The 26,411-nt window shown below is 41.9% G+C and overlaps 1 protein-coding gene across 2 annotated transcripts in view; it reads right to left on the bottom strand.

Moving 5' to 3' along the window:
* plxna4 (plexin A4) overlaps positions 1 to 26,411 on the bottom strand; it is a 211,609-nt gene that overhangs the window by 49,901 nt on the left and 135,297 nt on the right. For both annotated transcript variants that reach the window (XR_013845451.1, XM_080050959.1), the window contains exons 6-10: positions 12,677 to 12,800; positions 9,884 to 10,037; positions 7,012 to 7,111; positions 6,713 to 6,827; positions 123 to 323 (exon numbers count right to left, since the gene is read on the bottom strand). Coding sequence is in view for 1 of the 2 variants with exons in the window: in XM_080050959.1 (XP_079907085.1) it covers positions 123 to 323; positions 6,713 to 6,827; positions 7,012 to 7,111; positions 9,884 to 10,037; positions 12,677 to 12,800 (694 nt within the window). In the remaining variant the exon portion in view is untranslated. The remainder of the gene's footprint in view (positions 1 to 122; positions 324 to 6,712; positions 6,828 to 7,011; positions 7,112 to 9,883; positions 10,038 to 12,676; positions 12,801 to 26,411) is intronic.

Genomic DNA, 26,411 nt, shown 5'->3' with positions numbered 1-26,411 from the left:
ACACACACACACACACACACACACACACACACACACACACACACACACACACACACACACACACACACACACACACACACACACACACACACACACACACACACACACACACAGACCCTCACCGATGTGTTTTGGCACTGCACAGAGGAGCTGTTGAAGCGCAGGGCGGGTACTCTGTGCTCGTTTCCCTGGATGGTTAGCAGACACTCGTAGCCCCTCTGTCCAGACTGGGGTTGAGGGAGGTTCTTGGCCCGCAGGGTGATGGGCTTTACCACGTTTACCGGCACCAGGATCCCGCCTGTAGGCAGCAGCTGGGGACACCCCTAGAAGAAAGACAAAGAAGGAATAACTAGGAGTCTTCTCAATGGGGTTGAATGCATAATTGCCATCAGAGTATTGTTACTTGAAGAAACCATGCAGTCATTTTGCACCAGATTGTTATTAGAAGGCTCATTTAATGTGCAGTCCGTCTATCGTGAGGCACATAGTGAAGTGCACAACTACACATCTACTTAATGTATTTGAATGAAAGAATGAATAAATGTTACTTTGAAGGACAGTAAACTCTACTTAAGTCCCACTTTCACAACTGTCAATCTGGCCATTCATATGCCATACTTCATATGCAAAGGACCATTCAGACAGAATAGTCAGTCCAAATGAAATTACTGTTATTAGTCTTATGGTGAAAAGTATGACATTATTGCAAATCTAAGCCCATGTTGATCAATTGGCCTCCAACTTTGGCATCACAGATGAGTCCATTTATTCTGGAGTGGATTTTGGACTAGAAATACATTACCCATACAAAGCAGTGCAGTTAATACCTTTGAACAAAAATAAAGCAGTTGTCCTTTGATGCCCATTTATTTTTGACATTACATCGATATGAAAATGATAATGAAAAGTTCAACATTTCCAATCAGTTGAATCCATTTGGAGGCACTGATGGAAGGAATATGTTGGCAACATGACCTGAGAACAGTGAACTGTAACCTCAACAACACATTATTTATCTCATCAGGTACAGTACCCAACACTAATTTACCAACATTGGTTTAAATTGAATGAAATAGCCTCTTCAGCATGTACTCCTTTTAGTGCTTGCATTTGTGATAGTTCCGGTTGGGTTGAGATCACCAGCCTTTTTGGTTTCGACGGGCCTAGCACCTGCTCACATTCACTGAGTGAAGTGCTAGCTAAATGGGTACTCCACACTGTCATCACCAGGAGGGGAGCATACATGATACAATGAAACTGACACTTATACAGCAATGATATGAGCTCTCAGTTTTTTGAATTTGTATGTTTGGTTGTTGTGTTCATGTTTATTGTTAATCGACAAAAGATGTCGCTGATGGATCAAAATATGGAGAAATTCTGCCTGTGTGCAGTAATTAGGCAAGAGTGAATGACAGACAGAGAGAGAGACAGAGAGAGAGAGAGAGAGAGAGTGCCAAAGCGGGGGACATGAGTCACTTAGCAATTGGAGGTCTAATATGAACAGCCAACCAATTCAGGTGTGAGGGATCTGGGCTAAATATAGAGCAGCTATGGTTTGCCTGTGAGGTAAGAGGAGGGGTGGAAAAGGACGACAGGTGAAAAGAGAGGAGAGCGATGGACGAAGAAAAGAGAAAAGGAAAAAAAGCGAACAGAGTTGGACAGATAGATAGAAGTGTAAAGCATGTGGCAAGAACAGGGAAGTGACTGACAAGCACACGTGGCAGGTTAGAAGGGAGGTAAAGCAGGGTAAAGATAGTAAGTAGAGAAAAGCCTTTTTTCTTAAACTGTTTCATGTTATCGTGAAAGAATGGTGGGTAGAGAGAGGGAGACAGAGAGAGAGCAAAATAGGCAAAATGAGAGAGGGAGAGGAACAACGAAAGAACAGAGTGACTTGAAAAGGCAAAAATATGCGACAGGAGGTGCTTTAGCCTGTCAAAGAGGCAGGATAGAAGGAGGGTGAGGAGAAGGAGAGAAGATAAGGTGAGCCCCCGCATGGATGCGCGGGGAGGGGGTGGGGGGGGGGGAGTGAAGCATGGCACACATTGAACTGGATGATAACACTTGTTTGAAGTTCATTAAAAGCCACTTGATTGGGTTAGGCTGAGTGACTGACTGGGTGGCTGCCTTGGTGAGAGAGGGAGAGGAGAGAGAGAGAGAGAGAGAGAGAGAGAGAGAGAGAGAGAGAGAGAGAGAGAGAGAGAGAGCGAAAGAGAGAGGGGGGGGGGGGGTGGGACACTCTGTGACACTATTCACAAAGTCATTATAGATAAATGACAAACAGGGTGAGTGAGTACAGTGGTGGAGGAGGAGAGGAAGCAAGAGGTGGTGGTGCATACGTGTTTGCTCTTCCAAATCTCATTTTCCTAAGAACGGAGGGGTCGTATTTGGAGAATGAAAATGAGTTGGGAGAGCAAAGAGGGAGCAATTCATTTTTAATCACATCTTTCCCAGTTAATACACTCGTACAATAGGGACAATACATTTGATCTGGTTTGTGGATATGAAGGCATGGGAAGCACTGGAGTATGACCTAACAGGGTGACTAAAAAGCAGAATCTACTTAATAGATCTCTAGACTATTGGTGGCATATGGTAATGACATGATAGGATTGTACTCGCGCAAACACACACACACACACACACACACACACACACACACACACACACACACACACACACACACACACACACACACACACACACACACACACACACACACACACACACACACACACACACACACACACACACACACACACACACACATAAATTAAGCTAAATATATAAAAGCACAAAACTGATGCATTATTTGCTTCAACAACAACAAATGTCATAATCTGGCAGGGAAACTACAAACAAGTGTGTACATTGTTGGTACACTGTGTTTTTCTCCAACTGAGCTCTGGTTTTTCTGTTTGTGTGTATGTATACACACATACGGACACTACAATATAACACGTCGGGATTGTTGCCAGCGGTGCACGAGGCCAAGTGGGCTTTTCGGTGGTTTGGACAACAATTTGTGTAAGCAAGTTGGCTACTGACGCAGACCAGCTTATGCGTGTGTTAATGTGTCTCTGTGTGAAGTTGTGAACTACAGAGATACCCCTGTGATGTCATCAAGCACTTCTCTACAAAAGAGAAAATGACCTGTCAATAGCATGACTCATCCTAGCCACATAATAATCCTCGACTTCTAAAAAAGCAAGTTGGCACTTCTTTTTTTACCCTCTGTAATTATCCTTCATTTAGTCCTCTCTCTATCACTTCCTCATTGTTTTCTCTGACGTCATCTTTTATGCTCTGTCCTTCCTTCATTTATCCCTCTCTGAACAAAACCTGTATCGTTTGTAATATCCAGCTTCCTGACCCCTTCACATTTTCTCTTATCATCTCCCTCTCTCCTCCTCCCTCTTTTTCTGACTTCTTTTCTACTCCGGTACCTACTTAGATCTGATAATTGGAGGCTGGCGGGAGGTGTGAAGGGTGGATATAGGGGGAGTGACAGAGAGAGTAGGCACAGCAGCGTGGTGGTGTGGTGGGAACTGTGAATGTAAAAGCCCTTGGCATAGATTGAAGCAAGGGAGGAGGGGATGGTGAGCATAAAAGAGAGAGAGAGAGAGAGAGAGATGCCCATAATTATAGCAGTGTAAGGTGTGAAGATGGATTGTAAGTTTCCATACAGTGCACACACACACACACACACACACACACACACACACACACACACACACACACACACACACACACACACACACACACACACACACACACACACACACACACACACACACACACACACACACACACACACACACACACACACACACACACACACACACACAGGTTACTAAGAGCTTCCCTTAACCGGCCACTGTTCTATCCTATCCAACAGAGCCTCGGGCAAAGACGCGCTTTCTTTATTCATGCTTCCTCCTAACCTTGCTTCTAGTTTTTTCCCCAAATACAGCAACTTTTGGGTCTTTCTCCCTGCTTCTCTGTTCTTGGTCTTAAAAGTTTTATTACAACTGTTGATTTTCTTTAAAAGTGACTATATTGGTCATAATAATAACAATCTTCTCACTAAACTAAGAAATTACCGATATCTGAGAGCATGGCAGATTACCACAATTAAGTCTGACAAGGAAACAAGCACAAGTCTTTAGATGATCTGCTGGGTTGTCAAACAGTTAAACCCCTAACCCCTCATTACACTGTTCACGTACAACTCGATAAGAAAAGTAGTTGTTCCATTATTTTTTTATTTGCTTTCATTCTCACTTTCAACATATCCCGTTGGTCTTCACTCTGCCGATACTCCACTGACTCCTCAGCAGTTGCCGCCTGCCTGTGTATGTCATTGATTTGTCTATAGATCAAACCAAAGCACCTCTTCTCTCTGCTGTTCTTGTCTAATATTGGCAACTAACAGCTATTACTGGCCGCATTTAGCTTCTCTAATAAAATTATCCAAATCAATTGATCAATACGTTCCTGGAAAATAAACTCCCTGGCACTGATCCCCACAACACAGACAAAAAGTCACTAATGCATGGAGGAGCCAAGGTAAGGTAGTGTTATATATTCGGCAATGTTAATATTTTGTAGTGTGTTTTCAATCTCCCTACCGGCTGAATATATTGGGAGAAGGCTTGGCAGTAACTCAGGATATGGACATGGTTAAAGAAGCACAGCTTACTCATATAATCAATCATGCAACAACAATGGCCAGGAATAACTTTTGGCTACAGTATGCAATGCAACCAAGTGAAGCTGCACTCATTGTCCTTTGTGAGAGAGGCTATTCGGAATGGCTTAGTCCTTGAGATGTGTGGAGGGCAAACAGGGACGTTGTCTTGGTTAATATGCCAACAGGCAAAATGTCTGATCCACATGCCCATATCATTGCTGGCTTGAATAAAAAGGGAACCCACTGTACGGCACGCCCAGGCCTGGCTTTAACTCTGTCCTGCCATGCATACTAACAACAAGCTCAACCAGTAGGGAGATTTGCCTAGCTTCCATCATTAGCATAGCGTTGAGGGATTATTCAGATCACTGCCTGAAATCCCGTAATTGTAATAGTACACAAAAAGGCATCGGTAGCAGAAAAACGCAGTCCCATTTCAGAGAGCTAAGTTGACTTGTTGCCTCTCCGTGAAATTTGGAAATGGTTTTATGCATAGTTGTGCGTGTGCCTGCATGTTCTTAAGATTGCGTGCCTGTCTAAATTATTAATTCAAGACGGCAACCAATAATCTACCAGCAAATACATGACCTGGGATTTGAGGGGTTAATTAAAAGCAAATTAAAAGTCATTAAGCCTGCAAAACACCTGCTTTTTTATGAAACAACACGTCAAGAAAGGGATGTCATTAATGTGCAAATACCAAATCCCCTTCGCTTTATTTATGGTGTTTCTTTCAGTTGGCAACACAATGGGATAAGATGCACACATTATTATCTTGAGTCAATATTGACCAGCAGCCCCTAAATTAATTGGAAAAGTAAACCTGCAAAGACTGTGGCTTGGGCATGGCTAAGCAGAGGGTTCAAAAGGATAATGGAATCGTTGAGAAAATAATATCGTCTGCGCAGGTTGAATGGCTCGGGGGAAACATGGGTGGGAAAACACAATTGAGAGCAGACTGCTCATCAAAGGAAGCAATCTGGCTAAGCTTGTCCCTTCCCGTCCTACAGCGTCTGCCAACCCAGACATGAGCACTAGTGATCTTCATCATAGTGAACCTCAGGCAAGGATTAACAGGCCACTAACTCCCTGTAAAAGCCTCCCCCTGAAAACTACCATGATTTGGCAGGGTATAAGCAAGGAAAACTGTATTAAGATTAACACACACACACACACACACACACACACACACACACACACACACACACACACATAAAAATAAAACCAACGCTCACACAGACATATTGTACCCACCAGCACACACCAGAGGTTAAACACATGCATGGGAACCTACCCAGCCATTCCTTTTCCACGTTGCTCTGCCCTGAAGGTTTGCCACTGTGGCAGTGACTCTAAACCAGAGTCAGGCCTCTCTCATAGGATGGGGAGTGGGCGGTTTAGGGGCACTCACTCAATGTACCCCATCCAGTGAGTGGCTTGTCTTGTGCTGCAGAGCGGCCTCATTACGGTAGGCTCTGCTTCGACGGGAATAGAGCCGGCTGCCAATACTATTGATAATTCACACAGACTAAGCTGTCGCAGGGAATAGGGGTAGGCAAGAGGAAATGGCTCCGTTTTATTAGTTTCCACTGCCCTTTGATGTGCAGTCAAGAGCGGGACATGCCAAGAGAATCATGCCAGATGGAAGCGCTACAGCCGAAAGGTGTCTCATTCCTTTTAACATTACTCTTTTTTGCATATGAAACTTAAAATGATCACTTTTGGTGTCACATAGCCAAACATTTCCCCTCAATTTATTTGACCATGTTTTATTACTTAGCTGGCCCAAAGCAAAGGAGCTGGCTGGAGCTGTGCAGCTTTAATAACTGTGGGAATTCTTGGACATTGTCTTAATGGGCTGAAGTTGAAATGTCGTCAATCCTAAAGGCAATAGTGCTGCAAGCAATTATGGGCCTCCTGACAACAGCTGACGCACTGACACACTCAACACTGAGGTAAGTTGAGTTAACAGACCAATAAGAAAAAAGTTAACCAGATACAACACTGGCTGGTTCTCACCTCTGCCTTCTTGACTCTGCCCTCCTGGAAGGAACATGTGCGCGGGTCGTGGGTACAGTCATGTCTGTATTTACACCAGTGGCACTGGTAAGGACTACTCACACAAGACAAACACCTGAATGGAGAGCAGAGGATAAGGAATTAGTATTGAACAGCAGCATATATACACTAGAACAGAAGCTCAATGTGTCAACTAGCTTACAGTTTAATTACCCAGGTCAGTTTTTTTTTAAATCAATATAAAGGAATTAGACTTATGACAAGCTATCTGTGATGTGGAAAGCAATAACTAGACTTACGACTTGTGCACACTACAGTTGTAGAAAACAAAACTTGTATTTGCAAATGCCAGGCCGGTCTCCTTGGACTTGAGATAGAGCTGCACGATCTGGTGGTCACCTAGAGAAAAAACAGAGATCAAAGTCAAGATTAATTGGATATTCAGAATGTTGTGCATTTGCTTTAAAAAGAGAAAAATAATAAAAACTTAAAGGAGGATTGCTTTTGTTTCAGCAGTCCTTTATTGAACCCATTATTTCATTCAACTTTTAAAACAAAGAGGAAAGAGAAACAAACCATTATTATAACATTAATGGTTGCATGACACAGCTACTTTGCCTCTAAGAAAATATTTTTCTTCACTTTCTTTTTTTTTCAGATATTGTTTTGGCATTTTTATGCTTTATTGATAATGTAGAGACAGAGTTGAAATGGGGCAGAGAGGGGAGTGACATGCAGAGAACGACCGCGGGCTGGAATCGAACCCGGGTCCACTGCTGGCCGAGGCCGATGGAGGGGACGCCCTACCAACTGAGCTAAAGGCGCCCCCTTTCTTCACTTTTTCATATCATTTTTCTGACTTTATTAATTTTTTAATGATATTAGATTTTCCTGCTAAGAACAGCCGACTGCACTGCTTGAAGCCACAGGTGCTTAGCCTGTTGAAACGGTACAGGCAGTATCTATAGCAAAGGGGAGAGTAGACTAGGTTTTGTTGGGTTAAATCTCCCTATCCCTACCGACCGCCTTACAAGAGAGAGACAATAAAAGTAGGTGCACACACATTTCCCTGGGGATGGGAATATTCCCCAGGAAAAGTCTTTGAGAGTGTCTTTGACAAGGTAAAGGGGGAAAGGATGAAACAGAAACCAGTGTGTGTGTGTGTGTGTGTGTGTGTGTGTGTGTGTGTGAGATAGAGAGCTTGTGCCTCATCTTTATTTGGTGTGTCCTTTTGTCTGGCCCTAATGAAGGAGTTCATGTTTAATTCAAGAGCACATCTACAGTAACTGTGCTCTCTCTCTCTACACTACCTCTGCACCTCTCTCTCTCTCTCATTTCAACTCTATCTCTACACGCAGGTCCCTTCACTTCACTTCACATAGCGCCTCCTTCTCCTCCCCTGTGTCTCTCTCCATCTCTCTAACAAAGAAGGAATCATTCATCAATCACAGTAAAGCACCGCTGACAACGGATCCGTCCTAATTAGGGCCACCTAAATGTTACCTTGAAGCCTGCTAACACTATCTATCCTTTCTCTCTCTCTCTCTTTTCACTCCAATCCGTCACTTGCTAGTTTTTTCTCTCTTTCAACCAAGCTTAATGAGTACCAGTAAAAAAGCTGAAAAATGAAAGGTTCAAATTAAGGCAAAAAGGTGGGAAATTGTTCCTCTAGTTGAAACAGGAAAAGGAATACAATTGTGTTTTGTTTTTTTTAGGTTTTGAGAGAAAAACAAAGCAAAGGATGGGGAGACATGCTATGTCCTTCAGTCGTGTGCATGTCAGACTTAGAACATCTATATTTGCATGATTGCAACATGGCCAGCTTTACATGTGGTTTACATTGGCAAACATTAAACAAACTGATTTTAATCCCCCAGAGCACCCTCAGGCTTCCTGTCAGGCTCACATCTGTACATGTTTGCTGTTTATCGGTGGATTACTTTATTGCACTGGTGCCGTGGGTTGGTTCATTGCAATGTGTTTCTGCGGGTTTATGTGGGCGCACTGAATAAATTAAGTAAAATAAAAATGTCGGCGCACAGCTGAGGGCTAAAAGGTCTCTTCACACAACTGTGATTTAATTGTGGTCACCTCACTTCAGTTATGTGTGAAAAAATGTTTTGTCTTCAACATCTACAAAACAATTCGTATGATAATATTTTTGCAAGCAAGACACAAGCCATGGTTCTTTAGTGCTATGACCTCAACAATGGTGGGGTCTTTGAAACATCAGTTAGCATTCCTTTCTTTGCACATTTTGAGCATTATTTATGGATAATCTCTGTCTTTTCTATTTTCTCTTTCCATTCATTACTCAGTTATTCAGTTATTTTTTTGGAAGTATGGAAGGACTTCTTGGCATCTTCATTATCTCAACATGATGACACAATGAGTGTTTGTGATGAAGGATTGCCTGCCTGGGGGACAGGCCATCTCACATGGGAGCTGTGTTCAAGTAGACCAGGCTTAGCAGACCATGGAGAGGGGAGGTGAAGAGCATTTTTTCCCTCTTCTTTGCTCATGGAAAGAATATTGTCAGATTTGTTGTTAGCTGTTTGCCTTCTGAAAGCAATGGAAACAGTGCCACTGCCTTCTGGAACTGTGAAAGCTCCAGGCACTAAATTAGCTGAAGTACTAAAGTAAAAATAAAGCTCAGCTGCGCCGCTTGATATTCTTATTTTTCTTTGCACCGGGGTTAACTTAGGTCCCATCACTCCCTCTGGAGCCAACCGTATTCACTTTGAGGGAGTGTGGTAAATAAATCCCACAGCAGCCTAATAACTAGCGTTCATTCAATTGCTAAATATGTCCTAGGGCAGTGCTCCGAGGCCTACCGAGTTGGTGATGGCAAAAAGAAAAGAGAAAAATTCATAGAACACTCATAGCTGTAGGAATAGCATGCTGGAGGGGGATAGCCTACATGACATGCATGTGTTTATTCAACAGGTGCTCTACTGCTGATGACTTGCTGATGCTGCCAATGTGTTGATTTTTCCAAATATTACAAATATCTACGTCAAAGTTCAGTTCATTAAATGTAATTTGCACATTCAGTTTCCCCACTGTCAAATCCACCACTGGCTTGTACTGAAAACCTATTCCCTTATAATGTTGTCCTAATGCAATCCTTATGTTGCATTTTGAGAAATGTTGGAATAGCTCCACCCTTACCTTTATCGACAATAATACGGGGCATCTCTTTCTCAGCAGGCGAGAAGCACTTGATCCGATTTCCCTCCACCAAGCCATTCATCTCAGCCAGGTCCTCAAAGGTGCAGTTGACGCCCGCAGAAAGTTCTGGGACATTATGGGCCTCCAACACTAACTGTAGGGAGACAATGATAGAAACATGGGTTAAAAGTACAGAATATTAACAAGATATAATAATGAAATTAACTTATGAAAGTGAGCCATAGCTCTGAAATGCTGGTGAACCATAGCAAAACGAAACTTAAAAGAAAGCATTCTGTTGATTTTTTTATTGTTTTGCAATTATAGCGTCACAATGCAAAAATCATTCATCAGTTTGAAATACTATCGATAAAGCACCACAAAGATGATTTAATGATTGCAACTATGGTCAGAGTAGATCTGAGCCCCAATGGTCATTATACAACTACAATGCTCCCTTACGCTGTGGCTCAGTAAAAAAAGTGTCCTTGAAAAATAAGGGGAAAAGGAGGGGCGTGGTGGAGTGGTGGGTCATGACCAAAATATACATATTGATGGAAAAGCGTGTCTGCAGTGGGCATTGGTCTAGGCATTGATTTGAGTCGCAGTCTGTAGTACACTTATGATGTGATGCTGAAAGCCAGAGTAGAGCAGAGAGCTGACCTGCGCTGTTTTTATATTGCTGTTTAATGAGAAGTTGGCAACGCGGGTGTAAACAGATAAACAGCTTCCCACACAACATGGACAGTGCACTTCTATGGCTTACCCACCCCTCCCTCTCTCACGCTATATGCCTTTCACCTCCTTCTTCTCTTGCTTACATTTTTTTCACCCTTTGAAAGAGAGAATACAGGCAGACCGTGAGTTTCTCCAATTACATTTAAAGTAGTCACGGTCAAACCTAGCCACAGCAGGGCTGCATAAATATTAAAATGACTTATTCAACTTAAGAGAAACATCCTCCACACGTACACACACACACACACACACACACACACACACACTCCTGTAGTTTACAAAACACCTTATCTAATGCAGAGGATATGTGATGATGGGCTATTCATGTTGTCATGGTGAAAAGAGGCTTAGCAAGATTGGGGAGAATTTATTCAAAAGCATATGCCAGGAAAAAGAGAGAGGAAAAAAACTATGTGACGTGACTTAGGTACTTACATTTATTCTGAAGTAAACACTACATTAGACTACAAATGACATTGGTGGTTTTATAACCCCTTTACTTTAAGCTTTACATTTTATTGTAATGTATAATGTCTGCACAAACATGTTTGTGAGTTGTAATTCAATCATAATTGTATTGTTGTTTAGGGCTGTCAGGTGTAGTTATTGTTTAAGACTTGAAATAAAAAAACTAATTAAAAACACAGATGGATAGAGACACAATTCCACTTGAGGCTTTTAGAGAAATCTTTTCATACAGAACCCAAATAAACCAAATACAACAATAATTGATCCGATTTCCCCACTGAGTCTCTTTCCTTCTCTCAAGAATGCCTTGGCTCATCTTTCCAAGAAAATATTTAATAACACAAAGGTCAAGGATGAATCTAGCAGGAGCCTCTGCCCTGCAATCAGTTGGATGGGAGACGTGTGGCATAGCCTTTGGGTAACCTGCTCACTGGGAAAAGGTTAAACACTCTCTATAGGCTCACACACACACACACACACACACACACACACACACACACACACACACACACACACACACACACACACACACCATGAATATCATTAGAGTGGATGCTGAGGTGTACCTCAGAAAATCAACATTTCTCATGTGACCCCTTTAGAGCAACACCCATGCAGAATAGGCATTCAGGTTTGACCTTAGGAAATCCCATTTGATATGTATGCACATGGTCACTGAGATGCAAAGCCATTTCCAAACAACAATTAAAAAAGGACATGGGAAATTGAAATGTGGAATGGTTTAAGGAGGTTAAGGTCAGTGGGATTTTCTATAACATTTATTGTTACAACCTTTTGTAAAAGGCTCTCTTTCAGCGTTTGTGGTTTCTGGAATCACTGCAGAGACATTTTTGTTTTCAAAGTATCACGGCTCCCTGCACACTAATCAATATACTCTACTTAAACCATCAAAACACATTCAGAGCCTTAAAATCTGGCAGCTGTTTCAGAAATGAAATGTCCAGGGGAAAAGTGCTGCATTTAGTTGCCAACAATCCCAATAAATACAGCTGAGCTAAACTGTGTGCCGTTAACAATTGTTGACATTTGTTGGGGAGAGTATTAACACTGGACGGGACTCTAAAGTTGTGAGGTCAGGTTTTGAAGGGTGCGTGTTGGCAGGCAGTAAAATGATGTAAGGAGGGATTATAGAGTTAACACAGGCCACTAATCAGTATCTAGAGCATAATTACATCGTACGACAAACTATGTTTGAGTGCGTGAGATTGTCAAACTGCCAGACAAGACTTTCTCAATGGCAACACATTCAGCTAGCCGCACTGTTTACTGCGATACGGCTCCATATCAGCTCCCTCAAATGTAATCACATTCTATCCTTCAAATAACACTAGAAAGAAGCATTGCAATAAAACAATAAGGAAATGACAACTAGGATCTATTTCAGGATATTTGAATATTAAACATGTCCTAGTAATGAGAAGTAATGAAAATAAATGTATGACATGGCAAACACTGTACACAATCTTAGAGAACAAGTAATTGTTTCATATTTAGTGTGGACAAAGAGAGTGAGTGTGTGTGTGTGTGTGTGTGTGTGTGTGTGTGTGTGTGTGTGTGTCTGCTCACCGTCACACTGAACTGGGACACAGAGATGTTGTTTGGGTGGACACTGAGACGCACACACTGCTTGATGTCTGATGCAAAGCGACGGGGCTCTGATGAGCGCTCGCATTTCTCCTTTCTGGTGCACCTGGAAAGAAAAACAAGAGAGGGGGGGGGGGTGTTATTCACGGATGAGTAATACACACACACACACACACACACACACACACACACACACACACACACACACACACACACACACACACACACACACACACACACACAACACACACACACAAATCTGGTAACCCTACCCCCCTTTTCCACCTGTTTCCACCTGGGAAAAGGAGAATGTCCCGTCGCTCCCCTGACGGAGTTAGGCACATTTATCATATTTCCTCTCTGGCAGTGTACCAGCTACAGTGGCAAGTGAATGGGGAAACCTGGTCTCCAGGGGGGGTTGGGGGCAGCGGCATTTAAAACAATGGTTGCTCTATATGTGGAAGTGGAGCTGATCCGTCGTGGAAGAACGTAGGGCCTTGTCTTTGTAATGCTGTCTTAATGACTGGCATTCACAGGTAATGCCAAGTGCAGGTGGAGATGTGGATATTGGTGTGGAGGGGGGGGGGCATGGATGGATTCCTTCACCCCTTAATACTAGAGCCAAGCGGTCTAAACCAGTCTGCTGCAAGCGCTTTAGGGAGTTGGAGGACTGAACCCTTTTGTGTTGAAAGAAGAATTTACTTCTTAACTCTATCCCTCAACACACTGCAGGGTGGTTCCCCATAGTTTTATCATCTAAATGGGTTTGTAAGTGAGATGCAAGTCATTTCCAACAAAAAACTTATAGCAATATCAAAGCAGAAGTGACAGACAGAACACTAATCAAGCTTTAAGTTGTTGATAAATTAATGTTTGGTGAGAAATTCTGTGCGAAATCAACCAGCCCGAATTGCGGTATAACATCCAGCTTATAGTCTTCTCCACACACTCACATTTAAACTCATGTTCTCATCTAATCGTCGCATAAAACTTATGACAGTCCCTTATTGATTTAGACACAAACTTTATGTGCAATTAACAACCTGTCAAATCCAGAGTGCCCTACAAATCTTTAAAAGAAAGTGAAGAATAAAAAGGCAAGAAGAGGTCGTAATGAACCAATGAAGGGCAGACTTTGCAGGCTGTTGACGTCCAAAATGCAGTAATACCTAATGCAGCAAGAAGCTTTTTATCCTGAATTGTAGAGACTAAGGAAGGGTGGGTTTTGACCTGACATGAGTTAAGTTAAGCGGCCTTATGTGCAGGAAAAAGAGAAGGGAGAAACATAAAGAAAAGAAAATATATCATTTGTTTGAGAGACGGAGAGAGAGAAAAAAAAGGGAGGAGTGGTAAATAGTGCAGGGTAGAGAGAGTGGAAGAGTATATGCCAAAGAGAAGCAAGATTTATAAAGGAAGGCAGCCATTGTTGGCTCTCTCTGTGAAGCTTTCACAGCTAAGCCGGTTTGAGCAGGGGTTTAATCGCTTCGGGTTCCTTTGTGCTTCTCTATCACTCCTGTCTGCTCCTCCTTTTTCTAGCGCTGATTTAATAAGACCACATCATATAAGCACCCCCAGGCAAACAACACACACATACACATATACCCACAAGGACACACTTTTACTTACAAATCTAACTATTGCACTCTTCCTTGTATGTACCCATGGGTCTGTTGCTGCAATCATTTAAAAAAAAAATCTTGACAGTGATAGAAAAACCAAAAATCTTATGCCGAAAACACTATTAGTTATGCCTTAGCATTTACTGACAACATCTCTGTGAGCGAATCATTACTTTGAGTGACTGAATCATTACAATTGAATAATAAATGGGTGAAAGCCATCCCATCAATTTCTCCCTCTCTCTCAGACACACATAGTAAATATACATACATGCTGTTCCCTTCAGTATCTATGTAATCAACATTTTATTGCTTCCTGGAAGATGTTACTTCAAGACGATAGGTCGCTAGCCATGGACCAACATTTATCAATTAAAGGTCTTTGATTTTTTCGATTGTGAAGATTGCATGTCATTAATTCTAATTCACTACTATCACTACTATTATTAAATCTCAATTTACTTTTCACTACTGGGTGTCCATGATATAGGTATTAGTGAATGACTGAAGAAGGGAGTGATTTTGGAATGAGCCCCAGTTTCACTTTAGCTATGTTTATGTGACCCAGGTTTACAACATCAAGACTTGTTAATAGTGATCTCACAGCAAATAACACTTTTAGGTTAGGTTTTATGTGTGCTGGTCACAATGTGCAATGTTTATGAGAAAGAATATCTTCTGAGAAAATGTGCAGCCCACACTTTCTATCATGAGCAGAGTTTTACAGTGTATCTTAATACAGTTACAAGCTAAACAGACATAATGAGGTAGTGTGAGTTGATGAGCGCAACAACTAGAGCTGGCATAACTGGACTGGGGCCTGTAACTACATTACCATTAAATAGTGTACAGTATATCACTTGCTGTAAAAAGTGGACAGGGGCCAATTCGTTTGGCTTGTTATGCAAAATTGCAGTGAACATGGACATTTTCATTAAAAACCCAAACACCCTCACTCTGCAACAAGGATCCACATAAAACAACAATATACCCTCTTAAAGGGTTTCAGTTCTGACTATTTTTCATTGTATGAATGCAGGTGGAGCCCGGTAGTCTGACAATATATGCAATGCCAGCGTTTACAGCATATATTTTTATTTACTTCTTTAACTTTACTTACTATAAAATGTCATATCATTTATAAATAGCGGTGGTAGTGCAAGCCAGTGAATTGTATTGCACGTACCTGGATAGCCACTGTTTATCTACAAAAATGTCATATGGCCCTGCAGGAACTGTGTAACATTCAATCTGTTTCTCAGACTCAGAAGGTCAAAGACTTGCTGGCCCAGAAGAAACAGCCAACAGGTTGGATTATTAACTTTCACATCCCACACACGAACCATGCTAGGACAGGGACTCAAAAGCTTTTTCTTGTCTCTGCATCTCTCTTCTTCCCTAAGGGTTGGACAATGGCGCTGCTGCAGAAAGTGCAGGGGTTTTTGTGTTTTTCAATGAGACCACTGCAATGGTGCAGTGCAGAGTGCCCTCCCAGAGGGCTACACATACAAAACACAGGTTATTCTGGAGGGAAAGAAATGTCCTGAGTCAACTTTTTCTGTGATGCAATGTCCTCTGCCAACATACTATTTAACTTGCACACATTGAGAAAATGACTGACAATAACTGGACTTTCTTGTTTGTGTTTCATCTTCTATCTGCACACTGTAATACAATGTACATTAATTCATTGTGGGGGGAACATTTCTACAATCCCTGCTTTTGTGCAATGTATTCCCCATCTTTAGATTCATTCTGCTGTATATACCAGCAGGACAACATCCTACTGAAGTACTGGTGGGTAACATATATGGATTCTTCTTTAAGAAGTAGTCATGCATCCCCACTGAATAGCTCACTGATGTGTAAGGTATGTACACATATTGATTTGGATTAACCCACATGTCCACACCATGCTGGCTGATTTGAGGCTTCAGTGAAAGGATACTGAAGATAATAGTGTACATGGTCTAGCTGATGTAAGAGGTGGGTATTATCAGAGCAAAGCATTGGATAATTGTTTTCAATTACTAGCCAGACAGGCCTTGAAAGAAACAAAGACTGAATCATTTGTAACAATATAAAACAATCCCGCCCTTCGTAAACATCAAAGACCATTTACACAGCAACGGAAAATCAAAGTGATTTAGATTTCAAATAACAGTCATACAAAGCCTGACTGGGGCTTTCTCTATGGTGGAGAATTAGATGTCCGAAATATTAATTTAATTTGGATGGTAAACACTGCTGTTGTGCAGAGTTGTTTGACTGACTGGCAATGACACATTATGAAAGGGCGAGCTGAATGGATTAGATTGCCTCTGAATGGGAACTAATCTGCGCCCGTTGTTTCTCACAACCTTTGATAAGGTGTCACAATTAGAGTGAGACTGAGAAGACGGCAGAGAAGGATGTTTAGCCAAAGCAGTTGTTGTTGATGAGGCTGTCACAGTTATTCAAAACTAGACGGCCCTACGGATAATATACTTCATCAGACAATCATTTATAATTTAGTCCTTTTGATGATTTAATTGACTACACATTTTAGAATACCAAATGATCTCATTATACTGTGCAGTATGTGTATCGACATTAGGTGTTGAATTCTAATATGTCTAATTCACTGCAAGCCATGTCACATGCATATGACTACAGCATCTTTATCTAAGTAAAATGTAACTTAAAAAAGGAAACAGCACGGACTCTTTGATCTATAGTTGACGTTTGAAATGTGCACCAGCATAATTTGGCATGCCCTGTAAAAGACTGGAAACTACATAAAAAGAAACAGAGAAACAAAGAGAACAGGAACTCAAAAGAGCAGAACTTTGTTTGGGTAACTGTGAAAACCATAACAGCACAACTTAAAGAGAGAGAAACTTTAGAAAGAGTTTGCCGTTCAGTTCAAAACAACGTTTTGGCATCAGTATCAAGCATACACTATTCTCTGGTATTTCTGAAGGCGTGGGGACAAAGTATAATTCCAGGTTTGATCCCTTGGCTGAAAATAGACGAGTATCAGTGGGGCACAGGTTGCAGGGCTCAGGGGAGCGTATAGGGACCAAATATACTAAAGAGAGGGTGCAAATGCAACCGGCCATGCGAGACTTCAGGTGTAATGCATATCTAATGTGAAGCATGAAGAAGGTCAAGCAGGCTAGGGAACTGAAAGCTATTAAAATCTCACAAAGCCCAGGTCCAGCCATCCTGAGCTCTATCAAATGCTCATGTCGCTGGAGAAAACAAATACATTGACACACACACACACACACACACACACACACACACACACACACACACATATTCTTATTTACAAAAAATAAACAAAACCTTTTTGAAGCATTTGTTGTATACTACACAACTAGATTTCTGCCTTTACAGCACTGTTTGTGGTAAATCAATGCACAACAAAGAGGCACTCTGTAGTCCAACTGAAACCCAATTACCAAACAACCCATGCATCATCAGACACTATGTGGAATCCTATACATACTAATAGCCTGAGGCTGTAGAAGGTACTGGGGAGTAGGCGATGTATCACAGAGTTTTAGTCAAATCACACACACATCTACATTTAGCCTGGCCACATCCCTCACACATGTGACCACTGACACACACACACACACCAGTCAGAAAGCGCCTCCGTGTGCTATCATTAAGAGTGTTGGTCCACAGAGCATAAATCCGCATGGAGGGGCCTGTGGGAGAGTCATTACCTGGACCACTGGCCATGACCCTGTGTCTCCCGTTTGTGGCCACACACACACACACACACACACACACACACACACACACACACACACACACACACACACACACACACACACACACACACACACACACACACACACACACACACACACACACACACACACACACACACACTAGCCTATATTCAGACATTGAAATTGCCATTCCCTTTACATTCTAGCAATGCAAGAATACGGGCTGAGCGTTAAATTGAAGTGTAAACTTACACAGTAACACTGCTGCTGAGAGCTTGCATAGGTACACACACACACATACAACATACATACAGCCCCCCCCCCCCCCCCCCCCCACACACACACGAGAAACAAGTGTTACAGGCAGTTAAAAAGACAGATTTTGTTAATCAATGTTCCATAAACATGTAAATAAAATCCAGGCTATCAAGACTTATTATTTTCTACAACCTGGATAAATGCTCTATTTCTCCCTCACGCACACAAACACATCATAGATGGTGATCAACCGCTTCAACCTGGCCCTGGGGGCAAACAAGTACCAGCTGTTTCTCACTGCCATGACTCTTGGGGTGCCTCACACTCCACCACACAAGTTCAGCAGCTGTGAAAGAGCTGTGCCACCAACTTCCTTCAATTCTCTTTCACATGAACACGCAACACACAAAAAAAATAAAAAAAAGCCTTGGCTGAGCTTTCTAATGGTTGAAGGGTGTGGCAGGCGTATTAGGCTGTTTATCTAGCATATGTGATGCCACTACTACCTTGGAAGATGTCATTAGGCTATGTCTATATTAAACAGCTTTATCTGTCCGGCTCAGAGGTGTTGGTAAGTGTGTGTGTGTGTGTGTGTGTGTGTGTGTGTGTGTGTGTGTGTGTGTGTGTGTGTGTGTGTGTGTGTGTGTGTGTTGACAGCGAGAGAGAAGGGGGGGTAATGAAATGTCACACAAATGTTGCATTTTGTAATTACAAAAGAGGGTAAAAGGGTTATTAAAGCAATTATACTTGTTAATGATCCAGCTAACTACACTATTGCTGGTTATTCATACATCTTAATTACTTAATCTTTACTTTTTAATGTTCTTAGGTTGTTACTTCTTTGTGTTTGAATATGACAGAATGTAACTGACGTGAAAGCTGGGTTAAAACAGATAAAGGATGTAAAAGCTAATACAGGAACGTTTCCAAACAGCTCACATATCACTGTCCCATTTATTACAACATCAAAACACAATCTGACCTCACATTCATAGAGCAAAAGCCCAGACACAAACTGTTTCATATCATTGCATCACCAGTATTTCTCAAGGTATTTGTATATTGAAGTCCCCTGTTTGATGAGGTTTTCATAACACAGGGTGATAGGGCAGGGCACTGGAGGGCTGCCTCTCAATGGGGTCTCCAAAGTGCACTTGGCTTTTATCTTCCATATATTATGTTATGATGCTGCATGTGCACAGCTGTAGAAGGCAGCATATGATACTACTGATCCAAAGGAGTCGATATCCAGCCTGTGGAGGCCTCATTAATGGGAATGCTTCTAACATTCAACAAAAAAACTAACTCTCCATTCTCTTCTTACATTAAGGAAGATTGATGTGATAAAAAAATACTAAAAAAAATTGTATTAACACTCAAAAATGTTAACTTGAATCCTGTTCTGATTGTTCCCATAGAGAATAACCCCACTCAGCAAGTGCCTGTGTGGTGTACGCAATATCTTGACCATGAATAAAGCTTAAAGTGTCCAGCTTGGGATTCAATTTATAATAACAGATACACACTAATGACATTATACTGTCTCGGCATGCTAGGGTAATCTCAGGTACAAAACAATCTAATATTAATGCTGAACAATCAGTGGGGCTTACTACAGGATTATATAACATGCTTACTATGCAGCTGTTGCAATAGCACCATGCATGTGAAGTATGAGTACTCTCCCAGTATAGCACTCTTCATCATAGTAAAGATGAACTATCTGCGTGTGTGTCCGTTTACCCCTCACACACTCAACTAGAGTACCTGATCCTAGAGTTTAATTTATGCCCTTCACTGGAAGATTTCTCATCCCCACTCTCTCTTTCTTTGAATTTATGTGACCTGTCTTTCTCACTCACCCCACTCTTTTGCATGGAATACATCACAATATCTTTCCATGCCTTTGACTGTCAATGCAGCACTCATTCATCCTCTGTCTCATGTCAGTCCCTGTGTCTGGTTCATGCTCTGTTGGACAAAGGCAAGAGACACCTTCCTCAGCGTGTGTGAGTGTGAGTGTGTGTGTGTGTGTGTGTGTGTGTGTGTGTGTGTGTGTGTGTGTGTGTGTGTGTGTGTGGGCATGTCCATTTCCCACCTCTTGTGTTTCCCGGTGTGTGAAATGGTGACAATAGGTGACAGTGAGCAATGGCCTCCGACTTAGAAGTGGGCATGCAGTTGGTGTGTATGTGCTTGTGCATGTGTGTGTTGGCGCTGGGGAGTTAGGTGTGTGTGTGTGTGTGTATTCACACTATGCTGGTGACAGTTGAGAGGGGACTGGGAGGTGCAGCACTCCTCCGTTCCGTCCTGATGCCCCTGTCACTTCTTGGCCTTGTTCCCTTCCCTCAACTTTCCTCAGCATCCAGCGAAAGGTAGAGGGAGGTAACAGGGGGTTGAAACAAGTCACCCATACTCAGGGGATGGCCATCCATCCTACCCACTGGGCACACACATCAGAGAAAGTGCCATGGAGGCAAAGATCCCAGGATCAAAGAAACAACTGGAATACATTTTACTTGGAGAGTTGACCATGTTATAATTTTTCCACACAGCAACTTTTTTTTCTTATTTTTCTTTTTACTGGAAGCCAAGGTGTTGTCTGCATCACAAATCGATGAACCTTTCAGTAATTATTTTTGGAAACTGTGTTGCCTTCTAATTGCTGGTCCTTTCAGCAATAAACTACTTTCAATTATGAATTCAGTCAGTCCCTGAAACCAGAAGTAGATAAAACACGGTAAGAGCTCAGATGCAGCATCACACTAGTCAAAAACACCACAATCGTGCATTCAAACACGCAATTAACACAAATTATTTTGGCCAGTGGTTGCCATAACCAAACACGAGTCCTTGGTAGCAGGCTAATTGTTGCACTGCAGTTTGATTAGCATTAGTTTGGCATACTGCTGTAATGAGCACATTCTGGCAACGGATGACTGTGACACAGCGTCAGGTAGCGGCAGTGCAAAATTAATATGAGAGAGAGAGAGAGAGAGAGAGAGAGAGAGAGAGAGAGAGAAAGAGAGAGAAAGAAACCATTCAGCGGATGTGGCAATTAGCTTTTCCCTTTGAAAAGGTTATGCGTTTGACAGCACCGAAGATGTCTTGAGAAAACAAAGGATTTAGAAAGACTAGAAGCCTTGCAGCATGACTTGCCAGTTTTATCAGCCATTTTGTGTGTTTACTTATGACTTCCTGAACTTTTTTTTGCATTGCCCTAATGAGCCAGTAAGTACACATGTTCGACAACTCAATGTGTGATTGTGTTACTCAAGTATACAACTTCATAAGAGCAATTAGTTTGAACAAGATTACCACGCTGACGGAATAGTCTAAGAAGCAGTCATGTGTGTGCAGATTCAAAGTCTCAAGATATTTTAGTACACAGTGGTTGTCTGGCTCCACAGATTCATGAGCACTAGCCTGTAAATCCCCTGTTCACCTTCTAGAAGTTTACTATTGATTGCACGGACGGACCTTCTTGCAGTAACTTGGAGAGAGGGCATCTGCCTGTGGCCAGTGGCTCAGAAGACTTTAGTGTCCCCATTCCACTTCAAGAAAGGGATCGATGTTTATGAGTATTTGGAGGAAGAGAGGAAAGGAGTGAGCAGGAGTGTAGGAGAGCGATGCTGTTTATGGGCAAACACACATCATTGGGATCTGACGCACACGGACCATGTGTGGACAAAGAAGTGAAACGGATGATATGTAAACAAATATATGCAGACTGTGAGTGGAGTCATTGAAGCACACTACCACAGAAATATGAGCGGAAGCAGACAGGCACATAGATACATCCTGTATATAGTGCATTAAAAGCTGCTGGAGATACGCAGTGATTTGAAAGATAGTGAAGAGAATCGTCTGGAGGAGGAAACGAAAAAGTGAGAAAGTCAAAAAACGATATCAGCACTCTGGGAATATTACTCCTATCGCAGCCAAAAGAAGAGAGCAGAGATTGAGATATGTCAAACCAATTATTAATGTGGAGATATTGCAACATTAGCACCACTTGTTCCAAATTGACAATGATATCACAAAGTAATGCGAGATATGCCCCAACGTCTATGCCAAATAGGATGAAATTCATTTTGACAATGCTACTTCTCAAAAAAAAGGTTTTAAAATTGTCCCGGCTGTCACACATGACAGGGCTGTTGACAGCCTAGTAACCACTTAGAAAACTGACAGCTGACAGATCGGCATTAGGGGGAGGTAGCATATCCATAACGTGGCGGTAACTATTCTGGCATATTGGCTCATTGCTGAAGTGCCCCTGCTGTACTTGGAGAGGTTGAGAAGCACACAAAAGGTATGTCATAACAGACTAGTGTCATACTGTGAGGAGACAAAAAGAGTTCTACACAAAACCCCAGGGTTTTGATAAATGGATCAACAAGTATCAGCAAACTTGTGTCAATAATAGGAAAGTGACTAAATAAGTTGATTTACGATAATGTTATGTGACTGTACTTTATTAATATTATCCTTACTAGGTCTAGACATGTATCAAATAACTATGAAGTTATAATGGAAAATGCAGAACTTAAACTAAGTAAATGACTGGTTTGTAAAATAAATATGCATTCAATAAGCATGCCAACCTTTGAGTTGGCTAGGTATGTAGGTCTACACTATGGTTCTTATAGATACTCCCTTACAGGTAATACTCTAAAGTCTCTACTTTGATTGACATTGTATGACATGGCTCGTCAGTGGTAAAAATGTGAAAAGAAGGGGAATGAAGAAGGGGGGGGGGGGCCTGACATGAGTGAAGTCTTTCCTTTCACCTGCGGAGCCATAGACAGGCATTAGCATAAATCGCGCATCTCAGCAGAAGAAAGCATTGGCATGAGTCTGATAGGCTGAGACAGGTTTGTTTGACAACTGAGGTATCAGGTTCACTGGAATAGTGGCATGGTGAACTGCAGGGGGGGGGGGGGGGGGGGAATTAGATGCAAGGCTCCCTTACTGGGCTCAAAAAACATATATACTGTAGGGGGCATATAGGATAAAATGATACAGTTGCTAGAATAAATAGGAGCATATGTCTATAAAAGGAGACATATGAATCACTAAATAGAATGGTCAGTATTCATCAAGGACAATGACTGCAATCAGACACCAACACCTCACCCACCCACCCACACGCTATCCGCTCCTGTTGATTTCCTCCCCCTGTACTATTGATTGCCTTTCTTCTCTTCCCCTGGTGTTCTCTCTAACAGCTCCTCTCACCGATCTATAGAGTAAATAAAAGCAATGCTGATAGAGAGAGAGAGAGAGAGGGAGCGAGAGAGAGAGAAATAGAGAGAGGGAGGGAGGGAGTGAGAGAGTGCTTGCAATCCTGTTTGCTCTCAGCACAGTCAGGCGATTTCAAGGTTGATTGGGAACAACAAACTATCTGGAAGAACACTTTGAGGATGAACAGCATGCTATCCTTTCCCCTCAGCACCGTTCCTTCCAGCACAAAGTAAGCAGTGTGGGTTGAAGAGATTGTCTCATCTGTTTTGGCCTTTTAGCAATACATCAATAAAGCTGCATTGTTTAAACCTTTGGTCTGCAGTCAACTTGGCAGGGTGTCTTCTTTTACATTTTTTATTCTTTGAAGAAATATCTTTAACCTTAGCATCGCATTGTATATTAAGACACAAAATAACAACTATCCTCCCGTTATAATAGCAACACATACATCACTTGTCCCGTCCACAGAAATGCAGTCGACCAGCACCAAAAGGCTGCCATTCATTTATTGACACTCAATTATTGGTTTTCCCTTTGGCTACATTCTGTAATGTCAGGTTAATCAATACGAGCTATGAATGACTGAGCAGGAGTCCTGTCCAATCACAGAATAAAGAAGAATGCACTCAAGTGAATGGCAGAGTCTTAGAACGTCTACAAGTGTTTGTTTTTCCGTAATTCAATGATTTCGACTTTTCCATTCCGTTAAGGAGTTTGCGCTCAGCAGTGCTACTCTATTATGTGTATAGGTGTGAATCTGGGTCATTTCTCTGGGCAATATGAAAAAATAAATGTTATTCTGCAAAGATACTCAAGTGGTAGGGAACCACACATAGTTATATTCATCCCTGAAGATCAAATAGTTCAGCTTGCACTGGATATGTTGCATTTGTTATAGCTGAAACGCCTAGAGAGAAGGCTGCTGGGTCAGGCAAGTGTGTGTGCCTGTTTGTTCGTATGTGTGTGTCAGTTCTACTCACCGAGGACAGACACAATGCATTTGCTCATGGTCACCATGTACCTTAAGACATAATGCATTTATTTTCTTTCTTCTTCAGCAATTGTTAATTGTACCCTGCAACATGCCCTTGTCAATATTTTACACCTATATGCTGTTGCTTCCAGTTACTGAGGATATGAGAAAAAGTAAACAAGACATGTTGATGATAAAATGGATGTTAAAAATATTTTCGGAAAATTGAGAAGTAGTGTACTAAAAGTGTTTCTCTTTATTTTCAGTAAGTTTGGTTATGTGTCTGTGTGGACATTTTTTTCAATCTTTGGATGTTTCTTGGATGTCTGCTGGGATGCACTCTATCAAATTGTGAATCAGGTTTGTTAATGTGCTTGCGCCACTGGTGACCACACGGGACTGTCATTAAATTAAGGGGGCATGGTGAAGAAGTGGAGACATGCATACACACACAGTATATCTGAGCCATTCGCTTGGGGAGTTTGCTTAGGGACCATCGAAGCATACATTTAGAGGACCTTGTGTGTGTAATTCAAGACAGCTAATAGCTTTCTGCTCATCCTCAAGAGACTAAACAAAACTGACCCGTGGTGAAAAGCTGACATGTTTTGCAGAATATATGTGGCTTTGTACAATAAGTATCCATCTCTGTGTGCATGTATTTTTTGCTTGTGTATGACTTGAAAATCCATTGCACAATCCAGGATAGCATTGCATGAAGTGCTCTGCTTTGCCACTGTGTTTCCACTGTGCCACTGAACATTTTCCATACATTATTTTGGTAATTAACTACTTCAGTTATACCAAAACCCTGATAAGAATTCACAGGGTGGAGGATGGAGGGTGCTGAGGAAGAGTGACCTGTGGTCAATCATTTTACACGGTGTGTGTGTTTGTGTGTGTGACGCTTACAGCACCTGCCAATGAGAGTGTGTGTGTGCTAGAAGGGTGAAACAGAGGCAAAACTGTGAGTCCAAGTGACATTCACAACCTCAAACACACAAAACACTTGCAATCTCCCATTCTGCCCTCAAACACCTGGACACCTACAAATCGACTTTTGGTGGTTTTCTCTCTTTCCCCGGGTTCTATTCTATTTTCGGTGACTTGACAATAATGCTTCAGCAAGAAAGGTCTTTGTGTGTGTGTGTGTGTGTGTGTGTGTGGATTTGCGAGTGTGTGTATCCATGCCCTTGTGTGTGCATGAGCCAGGGGAGAAGGGTTGAGCTGAGGTGAGCCGATTCTATCAGGCTAAGTGTGACAGGCCAATCGGTGGCCACCCATTTGCTCAGACTGGGAGGCTGTCCAGGGCGTTAATGGATTTGTGAAAACATGTTGGAAAAACAATTTAATAAAATTGAACATGAACTCATACACTGACCATTTTTACATGCGTTCAGACACACTTAATATTTGATTAAAATTGCGATCGGCATGATGGCTGCTCACTAGTGGCCCTTAAATTGTTGTTTACATTTATCAAGCTACTTTATGTTCTGGCCAGATTATCTGAAAATTAAATAATCTTCTTAAATACCCTATTGTGGTTGAATAATGTATGGTCAAGTGTGTTTAGAGAGGAAGTTCAATAACTTAAATTGTGATAAATATGAAAATCTGGATTGATGCATTACGTCATCTTGCATGTGTGTGTGTGTGTGTGTGTGTGTGTGTGTGTGTGTGTGTGTGTGTGTGAATTTCCCCTAACCTCTGGTATATGAACCATAACCCACTACAGTGTGTCCTCTGTCTGCTATTGCACTTTCTGCCCTGGAGACCTCATACACATTCATCCTCTATTTATTCTTTCTTCACTGGGCTGCACACACACTCAGTCTTTTCCTCACCAAGAACACTTTTCAGATCTCATTTGACCCCTCATTCACAGCTCACCTCTC

This window comes from Ammodytes marinus (assembly GCF_949987685.1).
Source record: "Ammodytes marinus genome assembly, chromosome: 22".
NCBI lineage: Eukaryota > Metazoa > Chordata > Actinopteri > Uranoscopiformes > Ammodytidae > Ammodytes > Ammodytes marinus.
The sequence above is the reverse complement of the archived record's forward strand: the minus strand, read 5'-3'. Positions and strand labels throughout refer to the sequence as shown.